Source organism: Patagioenas fasciata, chromosome 17, assembly GCF_037038585.1.
Source record: "Patagioenas fasciata isolate bPatFas1 chromosome 17, bPatFas1.hap1, whole genome shotgun sequence".
In the NCBI taxonomy this organism is placed as follows: Eukaryota; Metazoa; Chordata; class Aves; order Columbiformes; family Columbidae; genus Patagioenas; species Patagioenas fasciata.
In genome coordinates, this window is record NC_092536.1 from 11,185,486 (window position 1) to 11,200,346 (window position 14,861).

The following is a 14,861-nucleotide window of genomic DNA, read 5'->3' on the forward strand; positions in this document are numbered from 1 at the left end:
ATGCCAGCTGGGGAATGGGTCCATCACTGCGAAACAACTTTGCTACATATGCACACGCACGTATACATTTATATATTCATTTTTTCATATATATTTAATTATATTTTAATATATGTTTATATGTTAGACCTATATAAACCCACAAAGGTAGGTCATACTTCTCTAGCATGCTCAATCCTGAATGGTTCTTTATCTTATATATGCAATTTATATTTTAATATATATATAATTTTTATGTATGTTTTCATATATTTATATATATACAATTTTGTATATATTCAGATAGATATAAAAAGCCACAAAGGTGGGTACATATTTGTCTAATATTTTCAACCTTGAATGGGTCTTTATTTTACTATAATACTCTTATCCTGCTCTCCCTTTAAAAAAAAAAAAATGGAATCTTTGTAAAGGTACAGAGCCATTTCTATGCTATCGATACAGAAGATAAGTTATTAAGGAAGCGAGCATCAGAAATTATCCTGTAAAGTCGACGCTGTGGATTTTAACCCTTTTGACCCAGGTCTGAGTGGGTGCATTTATATATTCCAAGTGTTTCTGTTCACTGCATCGCTGACTATGACCGCAAGCCCGCATAAAAATGCCAAGCAATTTTTAGCACAAGCTCAGCGTGGCTCTATGCCATGCTCTTCATATGGCATCCAGCCCTCCTAATAGTCCTCACTGTTTTACCTCCTCCCTCTCGCTCCAAAAAACCCCGCGATGAATGTAAACCTTCAAATCTTTCCATTGACCGTAATGAAAGGGTAGTTTAGCAGCAAAAATGTGCAGTGGACATCATTACTCAAGTTCCAATAGAGGCTGGGAAGCTGGCACGGGGAGGGGGGAAACTATTTCAAGTGGTAGTGCACCCATAAATACATAAATATTGACATATTATGCCAGGATCTGTGCTGTCGTTGGAAAGGGCAGGCAGGCAGGGAACACAGGCCACATTCAGAAGACCACAGAGATGATTTAGATTGAGAAACATGATTTTTATATTTATGTATGTATTTATTTTATATATATTTATTTATTTTCATGTATATATTTACCGGATTTTCTGGGTCTGAGCCTGAAAATGTTTGTACACAGGAGTACATTTGCCCATTTGAGTAGCGTTATGGGCGTCAGCATTTACAGGCATTATTTGTTGCCCACCAGCACAATTTGCACAGCTACGGAGAGCCGTGCTCAGGTCACCAAATCCGGCAACCAGAAGAAACTTCTGTATCTGCACCGACATCTGCACCCCAGCCTGCAGTGAGCACCTCCAGCCAGCTCCTGGGTGGGTGATAGAGAGAGACCTCCCAGCAGAAGGTCCCAATACAGGTCCCTACAACCTTCCACCACCAGCCAGCTCTGTCAGTCCCGGAGAATAAGGGATCTGAGTCACTCCTGCCCTCCTGGATGGAAAAATGCTATATTGAGTGTCTACATCTGTCTTAGGTATAATCATGGGTATGGCAGGGTTCCTGCAAAACATTTGCACCAGGAAGCAACTTGACACATGGGTGAAGTTCCAAGTGAAGTGAAAGGCACGAAGTTAATTACTGGCAGGACCTGACATTTAGAAAAGGACTTGAAATGGGATTTTTAAACAGGATTTAGGTTTGATTTTCAGCTTAAGCACTTACATCCAAAACTGAGATTCAAAAAGACCTCTTCAGCCACCTGGCCCTGGAGATCCCAACATTTTCTAATACCTTCCTTCTTCAACCTGAAACCACCGTGCCTACGCTCCTGCTCTGCACATCCAGAACTGACCAGACAAACACTCCCCTCCTGCCAAAGACCCTCTGAAAGCCAGAAACCAGCACAACTTAGGTCTCCGCACCAAGATCTCCAGAAGCATCTGGAGCACCATTAACAAACCTGTTCTCAGAGCAGGGCTGAGAATTTTGTCTTTAAAGCACTGCCACCTGGGCAAAAAAATACCCAACAGCTCTTCTACAGTCATCTGATGACCAGACCTTCTCGGAGTTACTCCAAGTCTCTTGTTGCTTTAAACAGGTTTAAGCCCACATGCAGAGACATCTGTTTAGTACAAACTAGAGGTTGTTGTGGACGCGGACATGTCAGAAAGATATACAAGGTCCCAGTGGGCAAGAGGACAACCCACAAGTGGGATCCTGCCTCTGTAACCCAGCAGTTAGGGCATTTGCCTGAGTGTGGAAAGTCCTGGATTTCAGCCCCATATCCTAGTGATATTTCAACAGCTTGACGTAAAATACGCAAGCAGCCGCCATTAGGTCCTGGCTTAGCTCAAACCACAAAAGACGTGCAAAGCAAAGCCCAGGTGGCTCGCGTGGTCCTGTGCTGGTCCCCACAAGGGAGACACACGTTACCTCTGCATCCGGGACATCCTGTGGAGCTCCATGTCATCACTGCCGCGGAAGCCTTTCGCAAAGGGGTTGTTCTCAATCTTTAACTGGGTGATCTGAAAGGGAGGAAATGCAATGGGTTCATCACAAGTCCAAGGCACAGCCTGGGAGAGAAGGGATATTGTTATTAAACCCGAGCCTACAGGGATGTGGGGGAAAACACCGCTTTCAGGAACTCGAGTCGTCCTTCGGCTCAGACATCAACCACTCCAGGTGGGCTTTCCTCTACATCTCTCCACTGGAAAAATACCTCCTTTCATCAACCTCCCACTTCTCTCAGGCTTGTCCCATAACTAACATGTGGGGCTGTACACAAATAAAAATTTCTCAACGGGGGAAAAGTGTTTTCTTAGAGTGACTTACTTTCTTTTTGCTGTTGGAACAGCAAGGGCTGCACTTACCAAAAGACCAGGAATGAAATTCATATTGCCTGAACAAATCCCACTGATACCAGCAAGTATTTCCTCATCCATATTCAGCCATGACCCAAACCTCACCTCTCGGAACCTGGATCTTCTCAGACTGATGAAGCTCACCCTTTCTGTATTTCAGACCACCTAAATGTTCTCCAGGTGCTCTGCATCTGCCATCCATTCCCAGCCAGCCCCACACCTGTAACCACTGCCTGGAATAATTGTCTTGGAGGACAACTCCACCTCTGACCATCATGCCGTTGAAGAATATTTGCCTCTCAGCTAATTCTAGAAGGAATTAAGAGGAACTAGTTTGCTTGCCTAGTTAGCTACTTTCAGCCTCTCAAGTTTCCTGGGATGGATCCCTCTCTGATTCCTGACTTTGGTCCTCTTACAACATCTAAATTAAACATCTAAAGCAGCTGCTGTACAGAACGTACCCTTATCCAAAGTGTTGCTCAAAGAGGTGCAATCCTGTCCTTCACAGAGGATTTGGCTGAGTAGGTTTTCCCAAGCCAGTGGTTGTCATTTAAGCAAATATTAACCATGGACCAGCAACACTCTCAAATGCCCTGCTGATCTTGTACAGAGTCACTCTGCTGTGCCAAATTTGATGCAAATGCTTCGGTGTCTTTGCAGAAGAGGACGGAGTCTGGGTGCCAACCTCACACCAGCTGCTCCTCCAGAGCTGGCACGGCAAAGCAAAGGCAGCAGGAGCTCTGGCTCATTCAGCAAAAACATAACCATAAACCCACCCGTATATTAAATAAATCTGTCCGCAGCTGGAGTTTGCAGTCAGGGAACCCCAGCCTTGGAGGAGAGGATCAGTCTCTGTGCAAAGTCCCGTACCAGCCTTCAGCTTATTTTTAATATTCAAGCAGAAGAGGCCACAACTCCCCTCCTTCTCCATCACTGCCTGACAGTCTGAGCCCTCAACCAACAGTCGTGAGGGTCGCTTGCCCAGGAGAAGACACGACCCTGTGTTTGCCATTGGAAGAACTTCAGGTGCCCACCGCATTTATGGAAACACTGTCCTTCCTTCCTATTGAAATTTGGCCAACAGGAAGGAAAGAGCTCGAGATTAATGGCGGCGGAACAGAGAGAGGTTCATGTCCACTGAGTCAAGCACACACAACCGGACCCTCCTCTCTGCCAAAATTCGAAGAGAAAAATCTGGCTCAGCTAGTGTCAATAGCAAACCCCGCCAGGTGTCTGCACGATCAGATTATTTTGCTGTTTTCTCATCTTATATATTTTTTCCAAAGGCTATTTATTTGCCTTTTTTGCCCAATTCAGCCCCAAGTCTCACACGAAAACCACATCACCCCTATACTTGTCCCCATGAGCATTCCCATTAAATCAAGACCTAATTTATTAAATAAACAAGGCATTGTTTTATGGGGTTTTGTTTTTTGTCACACATTTAGGATTTCAAAGAGAAGGGTGAACAAACAATCTATTTGGTCCAATTTGTCATTTGCGTTGTTCTCTAGCACATTTTATAACTAAAAACCTGAAATAATCAAACAACCAGCGGTGTATTCTGCAAAGAAATAGCCTATCAATTTCCACCAGAGAGGTGGTAGCATTTCTGTATGAATAATAGGCATTATTCAACTTTCTGAACATTTCTATGCCATTTGCATTCTGAAACGCGCTCAACGTACAAGTTGTCCTCACTTGCCGAACCCAATAGCAATATTTGCTTGCATAAGTGAAGTCCTTCACTGAGTGAGGATTTACAGGATTGGCACCAGCACACAAATGTACAAAGGGCCGGATTCATCCCAACCTAACCGAAGGCATTTTGACCAAGGTGCCTGCATGGGGAACATCGTCTCCCAGCATTCCTGCTGGAAACAGTGAGGAGAGATGGGGGCTGCCAGAGGGTACCAGGGCTCTGAGGTGGGTCACATTGCCTTCACAGGTCCCCACCACTCTCCGTTCACCAGAGAATGAGCCATCAGCACGCTAGACCCTAATTTAAGGACCTCAGTTGAATGCCCTGTGTGATGAATCAAGACTTTAATCACCTATGAAATGTCAGATGAAATATCATATGGGACCTCAGTCTTGAAAATATGTCACTTTATGAGTAGAGAAGTTCCCTTACCCTCATGAGAAACACTTTCACAAGCAATAGTATTAACATATATATCACGGGCAGAAAGCCCCACCTGAAGCCTGGCTAACTTTAGCCTCCTTAAAATTAGAGCTCTGCTAGATTGAAGGCATCTAGAAAACAGGGACTACAGAAGGTTTTAAATGAGGTCTCAGCTCTTTCATGTCCCTCAGATGGATTTCAGCAGGAGCTTTCAGAGTAAAGCTTCCCTAGATGACAATTCAAGGCATCAGCCCTAGCGCTAAGCCAAGGAGAGTCCGAGCCAGATTGAACAAAACCGTATACAACAAAATACAAAATAGAGAAAAAGGTGGTGAATCCCTGCTTTAGAAAACAGCCTGTGGAAGGTATTTTGTTTGGCCAGTTTTTGGCTGGCTGACAAACTATTTCAGAGGTGGAAAAGCAAACAAATGGGTGGAAATAACCTTCTTCTGGATCAACTTTGCCATAGCGAAACTCTGTTTAATTGAAAGTAACTCATGGTGGGGGGAACAAAAAACTGTCAGAAAATCAAATGACAATTACATCATGAAAAAAAAAAAATATATATATATATATACATATATATATAAAAAACATCCTGCTAGGTCATTAAGACAGAATGCCCAGGACTGGATTATATAGCACAGATTTAATAAAACTGTAGGGCTTTGTTTATGTGTTTGTGTATGAAATAAATGGATGGCAAAGTTCACTTCTGACCACTGATTTCTAAAGCGGCTGCAGACCCTTCTGAGACAAGAGCTTGCCAGGGTGAAGCCTCCCACATTTACACTTTTCAGGGCTTATCTGACCGATGGGTTCATCTTCACTTTAACGGGAAGCGACAGTTCCCAATGAAATCTTGGCGCCACTTTCTCTGGGCTAGCTGACCACAAAGCTCTTCTGCTGAGATATTTCCAACGGCATCTGTAGCTCCAGCATGATAAAATTTAGCTCTGCATCTAGTTAAGTTGAGGAAAGATGCTCTACTTTTTTGGCACAGCCATGTATTTATACGACTGTGTGTGTCTACAGGCTCATGACCACTGTTATGGCCAGGGTCAAAATTACCACTTAGCATTACTTCTTGTCAAGCACTTGCCATAGTAATATTTTTCTGAATTCAATCTAACTTTGCAAAACTTTGCTAGGGCTGAAATGTTCCATATCACATATGTGCCCTGGGCTCTTTCTATTTACTTATTCTGCTATCAACAAAACTGGTCCTACTTTTGTTGTTGTTGTTGAGCACTTCAGCCAAGGGAAAACACACCACCCTGACCCTCTCAGGCTTTTCTGACACTGTCCTAAAGTGACACTCTTTGGAAAAGGGACTTCATGTCCTGCAAGGGGGGCATCCTTAGTTTTGTGAAAATTTTCCCCACTTGGACAACTTAAAAAACTCAGTGAGGAAAAAAAAAAATCACCATTCAGGTCACCCCACTTAGTGGTGAAGAGGTCAGGGTGATTACTCCTGAGCTGAGCACGTGTGGACCGCTGCATGTTGTGGAAATACATGCTGTCCCTGATGTGCAGATGACCACGGTCCTGCTCAGCATGGCAAAGATGGGCCAGGACCATCCCTGTCACTGCTACTGGGAGAAACTTGGATGCTGGGCTTCAGGCTTGAAAGCACAGAGCCTTTTTCTTTCACACTCTCACGTACCCAGGTGGAAACCAAGTCCATGGAGGAGGAAGCCAAACCAGAGCGGTGGGAAGGAAAAAAATAGATGAAGACAAGGTTCCTGCTGAGACTACGGACATCTGGCTGGGCCAAAGAGAAGAGCTGGATGAAGAGCTGGGACTCCAAACTTGAGGGAAAGGCCAGAGGAAGCGGGGGGAGAAAATGCTGAACTCAGAAGCCAATGAAGGAAATGGGAGGGACTGGGAGCTTGTTGGAGGTGCTGGTGCGAGACAGAGGGGCTCATTGAGGAGGCTGTTGACTGAATCAGGAGACAAGAACGGAGGATGAGAAGAGACAGACCTTGCAGAGGGTTGGGGAGGAGAAGGTGGTGGGTCAGGAGGTGGCACTGAGGTTGGAGAGAGATAAGGTGTCTTTGCAGAGCTTGGGGACGCGGCTGGATCAGGGACCAAAAGGGGCCGGGAGCTTGGAACTGGCTGAACACCCTGTCCTAGGGTGGCAGGAAGAAGCCTGAGGACAAAGGGGAGACAGGACTGGTTCAGACACTGGTTGTGAAGGACACAAGAGCTCTTGAAGGAAGACACCGATGAAAAGGCGACACATGGTCTCATCTTGTTTAATCTAAGGACACAGCAGATCAGTCTCCAGCCAGGCCCTTCACTGTTTCTCTGCATTGCTATGGTGAACGTAGCACTTCTGGGCACCTATAGCATCCCAACGGGGGCTAATGTTTCCTTAAAATAATTTGGGCTCCCAAGAATGTTAAAAAAATCAGCATAAAACTGGATATCCTGAGGGGGGGAAACCAATATAAAGCCCAAGTCCAGCTAACGGGGAAAGTAGGTTGTAAAAATTAATGAGAATAATTGTTGTGAATTCTTGCTTTTGAAAGAACCCTCATGAGGGCAGAACCTTAATTATTTCTGTCTATTAGGGTTCATTTCCTGGTCCTAAGCAGAGAGCTAGTACCTAATAAATACAAACTAGTAACACAATGATTTAAGCCACAGCAAAATGGTACTTAACTGCAGGGGAAGTTAATATTTGGGAATCAACCTGATTGCAAGCACCCATTGTGTAAATGGCAAGGAAATGAAATGTGCATGTGACCTATTTTAACACCTCAATATTTCTGGGGTATTTTTTCACGGTTGCAGAGAGGGGGGAGGTGGTCGACCAAGCTGCTGACAACCGCACTGAAAACTTTACCAAAACCTTCTTCCTAGTTTAACCCTCCTTTTGGGGACCAGGGCTGGGGAGAGGGAGAGCCCAGTGTGTTTAAATATCTTTTCAGGCTGCCTAAAACATCAGGGGAAATAAGCACAAGCCCTACATAGGGATCGCAGCTGTGCTATTGAAATAAATTGATGGATCTAGAATCACGCGAGTGTTCCTATAAGCTGTGTAAACATAGACTCGGATGCATTTATGGGCAAGTTGTACAATTAATTCTGTAATATAATTCACCTATAACATAGTTCTTGAAACCCAAAACACATGCACGTATGAATTTGTGTGTATATGTGTGTGTAAAATACTTGGGTTTATAAAAATTATTTGTGAAATATGTTGGTGTGATTGTGCAGATCAGAAAGTTTGCATGAAGGATGAGCTACAGGTGATGGGTGCAAGTGAGAGATGGCTCTAAGCAGAAAAAACAGGCAGTGCACCAACAAAGAGATGTGAGGATGGACAGACAGAAACAGACAGACCCAGACCCGTGGGACTGCGATTGTTTACAGCAACAGGCAACACAGTCTGCATTGCAACATGAAAAGATATTTTGCTAAGCTATATCTCAGCTCTGAAAGCTGAACTCGAGCTTCTGCCTGTGGAAAAGACCCCACTTGCCACCCCATGCAGCTGAAGGATGTTATTACCCCTTTGCACAACCAGTATCTGCCACAGCATCAGCTGCTCCCGCCTCAGCCCCCGTATTATTCTCCATCTGCACTGGGGCAAGCTACAAATTTTATTCCCTTCCCTGGAGGGAGATGCCATTTAGGGTAGATCATTCCCTGGTTTATTTTTATGGCTCTATCTTTCTCAGTTGGGTCTTTATCTTGGGGCTACAGCTACTCTTAATTTCTTTCCCCCAACGATTTGGTGCAGCTAGAGGAGGAATGCGTGTGTTTCGGGGGGGAGGGATGTAAGTGTGTGTAAAATGTGTCGGGGGGTGTGTAAAAGATGTCGTGGTGTCTGCGTGCGGGTGCATGTGTCTGCTGGGATGCGAGCGCGTGTGTGTCTGTAGGGGTTCATGCGTTCGTCAGCGTGTCTGTTTTGACAGAGACGGATACGCAGATGTCGTTCCTTATCAACCAGATGTTGTTGATTTACAATCAAATATTCCTGCTCCTCCTAATATGGCAGTTTTCCCAAACTACTGTACTTACATGTTTCTACTTGGCTTTTGTTTTATTTGCATGATAGCTTTTTTTTTCGCCCCCTATAAAGCAGCCCTATTTTTCTTCAAAAGAAAGCAGTTAAATTCAGGTCTGTGTGCTCATAGGGAAATGCATTTAAAGCGAGCAGTGTGTCCTGTTTTATTAACTCCCAGTTCTATTAATATTATATTCTTTCTCCGAATCCATCAAGCAGAAGTTAAACTTGATTTTATAGCATTCACAGCGGAGTTATAATTTAAGGCATAATTTGGCGAGGGCTCAATTTGGATTCAGCTTGCTTGTCCTGGTTGTGCCAACAGCTCCTATTTTAAAGGGCAGGGAAGTATTTTCTTTTCTCCCTAGTTACGGTGAAACAATCTTTCTTCTCCAGCCTCCCTCGGCTCTCTGCATCCCCCTTGCCAACTGAGCGGTGGAGGAAACACAATCATTTCGCACAGGTTTAGGAGCTTCCTACTTACATCTCCAGGAAAGCATTCAGGATTTATCCGGGGTGTTAAATGACGTTTCTCCCTTTGAAAAACAATTCTTTCACTCCGTCAAGCGCAAAGGAGCCATCCTACCTGTCCAGAAGTACCAGTAAAAGCTTACAATAAATGTTTTCTATGCTATTTGGGGAGGGACTTATTTTTTTTGCCAGGAAGGAAAGTTGGCTTTTCATGAAGCACTGCCCTGGAGATGGGCTATTGGGGTCTGCGGGCAGCAGTGAGTGAAAAGCATCACTTAAATACATTTGCTCAGACTACCCCAGCCCTGAGCCTTCCCCCAGCTCCTTCCTCGCTGGGTGGGGAAGCCCAAAAGCTGAGCAGGGGAAGGAAAGGCGGCCACAACCCCATGGCGGGGTCCCCCCATGTGGGTAGGCAGATGGGGTGGCACACATGTCTACCCAGCAGCATGTCAAGAAAACCTCATTTGATACATATATGAGGGGTTTTTTTGGTTTGGGGTTGGGTTTTTTTTGCTTTGTTTTCCTTGGGCAGGCAGGGAGCTGATTTCAAGCACAGAACCTCCCTTTCCTTCCAGGGCCTCCTCGCTGCCAAACCCACAGCCCCCTGCCGACCTCCCCACAGAGCCAGCCGGGCCAGGAGCCCCTTCCCCAAACAAAGGGTTATCAGCGCCCCGGCCGCACAGGGGAGCGCCGGGCTCCCTTCTCCAGATTACGAGCCTTTGACCGATGAGGGGGGGAAAGAAGATAAAGCCAAACTTCCTTCGGTTGGTCGTCTCCTCTCTGAGCAAACCATCCTGTTTGAGCTAATTCCCCCTCGGCTCGCCCTAAACTTCGTCTTTAGACATTTTGTCTGCATCGCCAGGAATAACAGAGGGGATGGAAAATGAAGAAAGGGGAGAAAAAAGGAGAAAAGAAGCAGCGTGGGGGGATGAGGAAAAGGGGAAAAAAAAAAAGATGAGGAAAAGAAGGGGAAGAAAATGAAGGGAAGGAAAGAAAAAAGGGGGAAGACAAGAAGAAAGGAGAAAAAGAGAAAGAAGGGAAAGAAGTGAAGGGAAGGAAAGAACAGGAAAAGAAAAAAGAAAGGTAAAGAAAAGAAGAAGGTGAAAAGAAGAGGAGGGAAGAAGGGGACGGGGGAACCGAGGCCCTTGGGAGGAGCAGCAGGGTGAAGACAGGAGAGAGGACCCGGTTTTTGCTGGGGGGCACCAGTCCAGCCCCTCACCTTGTGGTTCTGGTAGGAGGTGACGGCAATGAAGGCAGTCTCCGGGAAGACATGGGTGCAGAAGGCAGTGTTCTTGGAGCCAAAACCGTTGTTCTCGTCCGCTTTGACGATGTGGAGCCGGGGCTGGTACTTGTGCATGGAGTTCAGGATGATCTGGGCAAGGAGAAGAGAGGACATCCCATGGGAATGGAGGGGACACTGCGCAATGCAGACCCCCACCAGCTACCCAGGGATGGGGAGAGGAGGAAGGACCTGCAGGTCCTCGCATCCCCTTCCGCAAAGTCTTCACCCTCTTCAGGGCTTCCCCAGAAGGGCTGATTTAGATGCTGGAGTTGGGGGACATCTTTCTAAAGAAACTTCTCACCCTGCCACAACCAAGGAGCCCAGCACGGCCGGGTGATGCTGTTAAAGGTGGCTCTTATCCTCTGCTCCCCCTTACCAGCCCTGAGCTCTGCTGTTGTGTCCCCCGCCCCTCTGGAGGGGCCAGAGCTGTTCCCCCAACACATCTTGGCATCCTGAACCTGCTGCTGCTGGGGGTTCTCCACCTCCCCATGTCCCTAAAACCTCCCAGCTCACCACCACGATGGCCCGAGCATCTCAAGCCCCCCCAGGAGGGCATAGAAGCAAGAAGGGGGAATGGAAGCGGAAGGCTAGAAGCATTTAGTGTGTGTGTCCCCCCGCTCCGCGCAGAGGATGGGAGAGGAGGGTGGCGGGGTGGGGAGGGACGCGCTGTGTTCCAGATAAAAAGCGGTCCCTGCTCGGTACCGGGTTAATCTCGGGGGAAGACGCCGGGGGGGGGGGGGGGGGGGCGGGTTCGGAGGGGCGACGGGGGGCCGCTCGGTCACGATAATGACTGCCGGACCCTGGCGACAGCGAGACGCAGCGCGCCCCGCCGCCGCCTCCCCCGTCCCGGGGGTTTAAGCAAATTGCTTTGACATCCAGGAAAGTCGTAGACATCAACGGTGAACGATCTAATGGTTTTTAATTTCATTACAGCGACTCTAATTGAGAGACTCCCGGTGCAGCTCCTCCTCTGAAGTCCCCTCATTGTCCCCTCAGCGCCTTCGGGTTGTTTAGAGGGGCTTTTCCCCAGAGCCGCCTGTTCGCAGCGGGGGATGCCTGGGCCAGTCCCCCCGGGGCCGGATCCCCCGCCTCGTCCCTCCCAGGGACTGCTCCCCAAAACCACCCCGGGGGGTAGGACAGGTCCCCCCGGCTGCGCTGCTGCGGGGTCCCCGCTGTCCCCTCCCTGATCCCTAGAAAGCAGCGCTTGCCAACTGCTTTGCCCCCAGCTAAACGTAAAATTAAAATATATTTTTTAAGAGGAAAAAAGTAAATCAACCCCTCCCAGCTGGAGGAGCGCTCGTAAAAAGATGCTCAGCATTGTGGTGGGCTGGGGGCTCGTCTGGCCGCTCTGACCTGCAGTTTCCCCCCTACTCCCTGCTTCTTAGTGACCACGTGGTCAGGAATTTAATAGCACAAGATTTATCATTAAAAAGCGAAGAAAAAAAATTGGAAAAAAAAATTAAACTGAAGTGTTGAAATGAGACTGGAGAAAAATACGCTCTTGGAAAGGGATGGCGGGTTCTGGATTCGAATAGCCGATTAAGTAATTATATATATATATATTTTTATAGATATATATATTATTCATACATGCACATATATATTTGCTCTCATCTTTGGAGACCTTCGAAGGAGGGCTGGTTCTGGCTGCAGAATGCACACAAGCTTTCTCGGCCCCACGAGTATAGCAAAGACTTTATGTCCAAGAAGCTCTAGGGGGATTTCAAATTTTTTTACTGTCTTTAATTATTGTTGCCTTATTTTTTTTTCCTCTCCTGGATTGAGGTATCCACATGGTTTTAGGTCCTATTTCCTCAAATAATTATGCCTGATTGATTTTACCTGTTAGCCAAATTCACGGAGGCAGGGAACAGATTTTAACGCTCCAAGACTCCCCATGAGGTTAAAACCAGGCAGCTAAATACTCAATTAATCTGGGAGAGTTTCGCCCACTCGCGGACTCCAGTCCTCGGGGATCTGTAATCAATTCCCACGCAGCGCTGCTAAATAACCCACTTTTAAGGTGTATGCTTCCATTTTGTGTGGGGTGGTCCTCCTTAGGAGTTCATCCCACCCTCTCAGGGAAGAAAATAGCACCCCACCAACACAGGGGATTTGGGGATGGGTGACATTGCCATGACCTTGGTGGTGTTGGCAGCAGTGGGAGATGCCCGTGAGCACGCGTGGGACCCCTGGCAGCACCTCCGTGGGTGCCGTGTCCTCCTCCCATCCCCAGTACTTACATGTCCGAAGGGGTCGAGGTGGTTGTTGGTGAGTTTGAGCTTCTGGAAGGAAACCAGCTGCCTCATCCAGTGGGCGCCGGTGGCCGGGGAGTCGGGGTGCACGTACAGCCGCCCGGGCATGGCCGGTTCTGCCTTTCCCGTCACCGACCTGCGTGGGGACAGGAACACTGAGCTCCGGGCGGGGGGGACCCTGCCGTGGGCTCCTGCCCCCCATCCATCCGTCGCGGGGGGGGACCCTCCCGTGGGCTCCTGCACCCCATCCATCCCCCACCTGGGGTCCCTCCTGGTCCGGCAGCCCGTCCGCGGAGGCAGCGCGATGCCGGCGGTCACGCCGCGCTTGGGGAGAAAAAAGCATTTACAAATACTTCTCGGGGAATTAATTGAGCTCGTTGGCGCCTTTCCCGTCGGAGATGGCTCTCGCTGTTTTCCCTGTTTAACCCCAAACTTCCCACCCCTCCCTAATTCCCGGCACCCAAACCAAGAGCAAAGGATGGACCGTGGACAAATCCTTAAAGATTTTCCTGCCCGGAGATATTCCCGTCCTTAATATAATTAAACTATCGGTTCCACGATAGCAAACAATCTCATCGTCAAACAGCATTACAGTTGTCGTTAGCTAACTGCGACAGACTTTTTCTCTGTTTAATTAATGTCTCTCCCAAGCACCCTGGGAGCATCCCGAGAGGCTCAGGTGGAGCCCAACATCTCTCCTTTGCAGGGAAAAAAGGAAAGATGAGCCGCTGATTCCGAGGTATCTCCCACCCTGCGCTGCCCAGGTTTGGCTAACCCAGAAAACCCACCACAGAGCTCCCCTCCCTCCCCTTTCCCCCACGCGTGCATACCATTTATTATCTGCAAATTTGTATCTGTGGTCATCCGCTGGTACAATATCCATCAACAGTATGTACTTAGTTTTTGGATTAAGTCCAGTGACCTTCACTTTGTAACTGGGGAACATACGCCTATTAAAAATTTAAAGAAAAAAAAAAAAAAAAAAGTGCATTAGTATAAAAGCAAAGAAGGGAAAGTTTTCCAAAGTGGTTTCGTGTGTTTGCGAGGAAGAGACAGGGGGATGAAGGGAAGTCATTTAACAAAAGCGCAACGCCACAATCTCAACTGGACCTTCCGAAAGGCTCGGACTGAGGATGGATGCACCCTTCCCCTGGGGTGGGGGAGATGTTTGGGTGACCCTGGGTACCACTTCGGGTCCCAGCTGAGGCGAAACAGGTGATTTATTGAGGCAGAATCCTAATTACAAGGCTGGCGGGTTTATTCATTCACCTACTCGTATGCCTGAACGTTTATTCGTATTTTTCTTAATTATTTGTTCTGCCAAGATTTCGACTCCCCCTTCTTTGAACAAATCTGGTCGTGAGAACTGTTGGAAGCAAGTCACTTCCCTCTATACATAAACCTCTGGAACAGGCGATGCGATTCGAGGAAAAAAAAAAGTTTAAAAGTAAATATACATATTTAAAATACATCTATTTTAACCTCCGTTATGTGTATCAACGGTTCTATGTGCAGATATGAAAAAAACCCAACCTACACGCACTCAGGTGTGACACCAGATCCGTGTCCAGCCTTTTGCACATACAGAGACATCAGCAAGCACACCTGACAAATACTTGGAAACACTCGGATACACACTGAAGACAGGGGCTTTTCGAAATATTTTCCATTACTGCAAGGCAGGGACCGATGTTATTTTAGTTTGAGCTTTCCAAATATTTAAAAATAAAGCAGATGAAAATGTATCCCTGGACTTAAAACACGCATAAACAAAAACCCCACACCTCTAAAAATACTGCGCTCTTTTCCGAGGCTCGGGCGCTTATCTCTGCGATAGGGCATCTGGGCTGGGGTTTAATTCAGTTGTAAGAAGTTGGAGGGGGGAAGAAAAGCTACCAACGAAAAACGAGAGGATTTAGCTCAAAAGA

At 47.1% G+C, this 14,861-nt stretch overlaps 1 protein-coding gene across 4 annotated transcripts in view; it reads right to left on the bottom strand.

Moving 5' to 3' along the window:
* TBX5 (T-box transcription factor 5) overlaps nucleotides 1–14,861 on the bottom strand; it is a 63,600-nt gene that overhangs the window by 17,820 nt on the left and 30,919 nt on the right. For all 4 annotated transcript variants that reach the window (XM_071815881.1, XM_065851522.2, XM_065851523.2 and 1 more), the window contains exons 4-7: nucleotides 13,764–13,883; nucleotides 12,922–13,069; nucleotides 10,616–10,768; nucleotides 2,352–2,443 (exon numbers count right to left, since the gene is read on the bottom strand). In XM_071815881.1, the coding sequence (XP_071671982.1) occupies nucleotides 2,352–2,443; nucleotides 10,616–10,768; nucleotides 12,922–13,069; nucleotides 13,764–13,883 (513 nt within the window). The remainder of the gene's footprint in view (nucleotides 1–2,351; nucleotides 2,444–10,615; nucleotides 10,769–12,921; nucleotides 13,070–13,763; nucleotides 13,884–14,861) is intronic.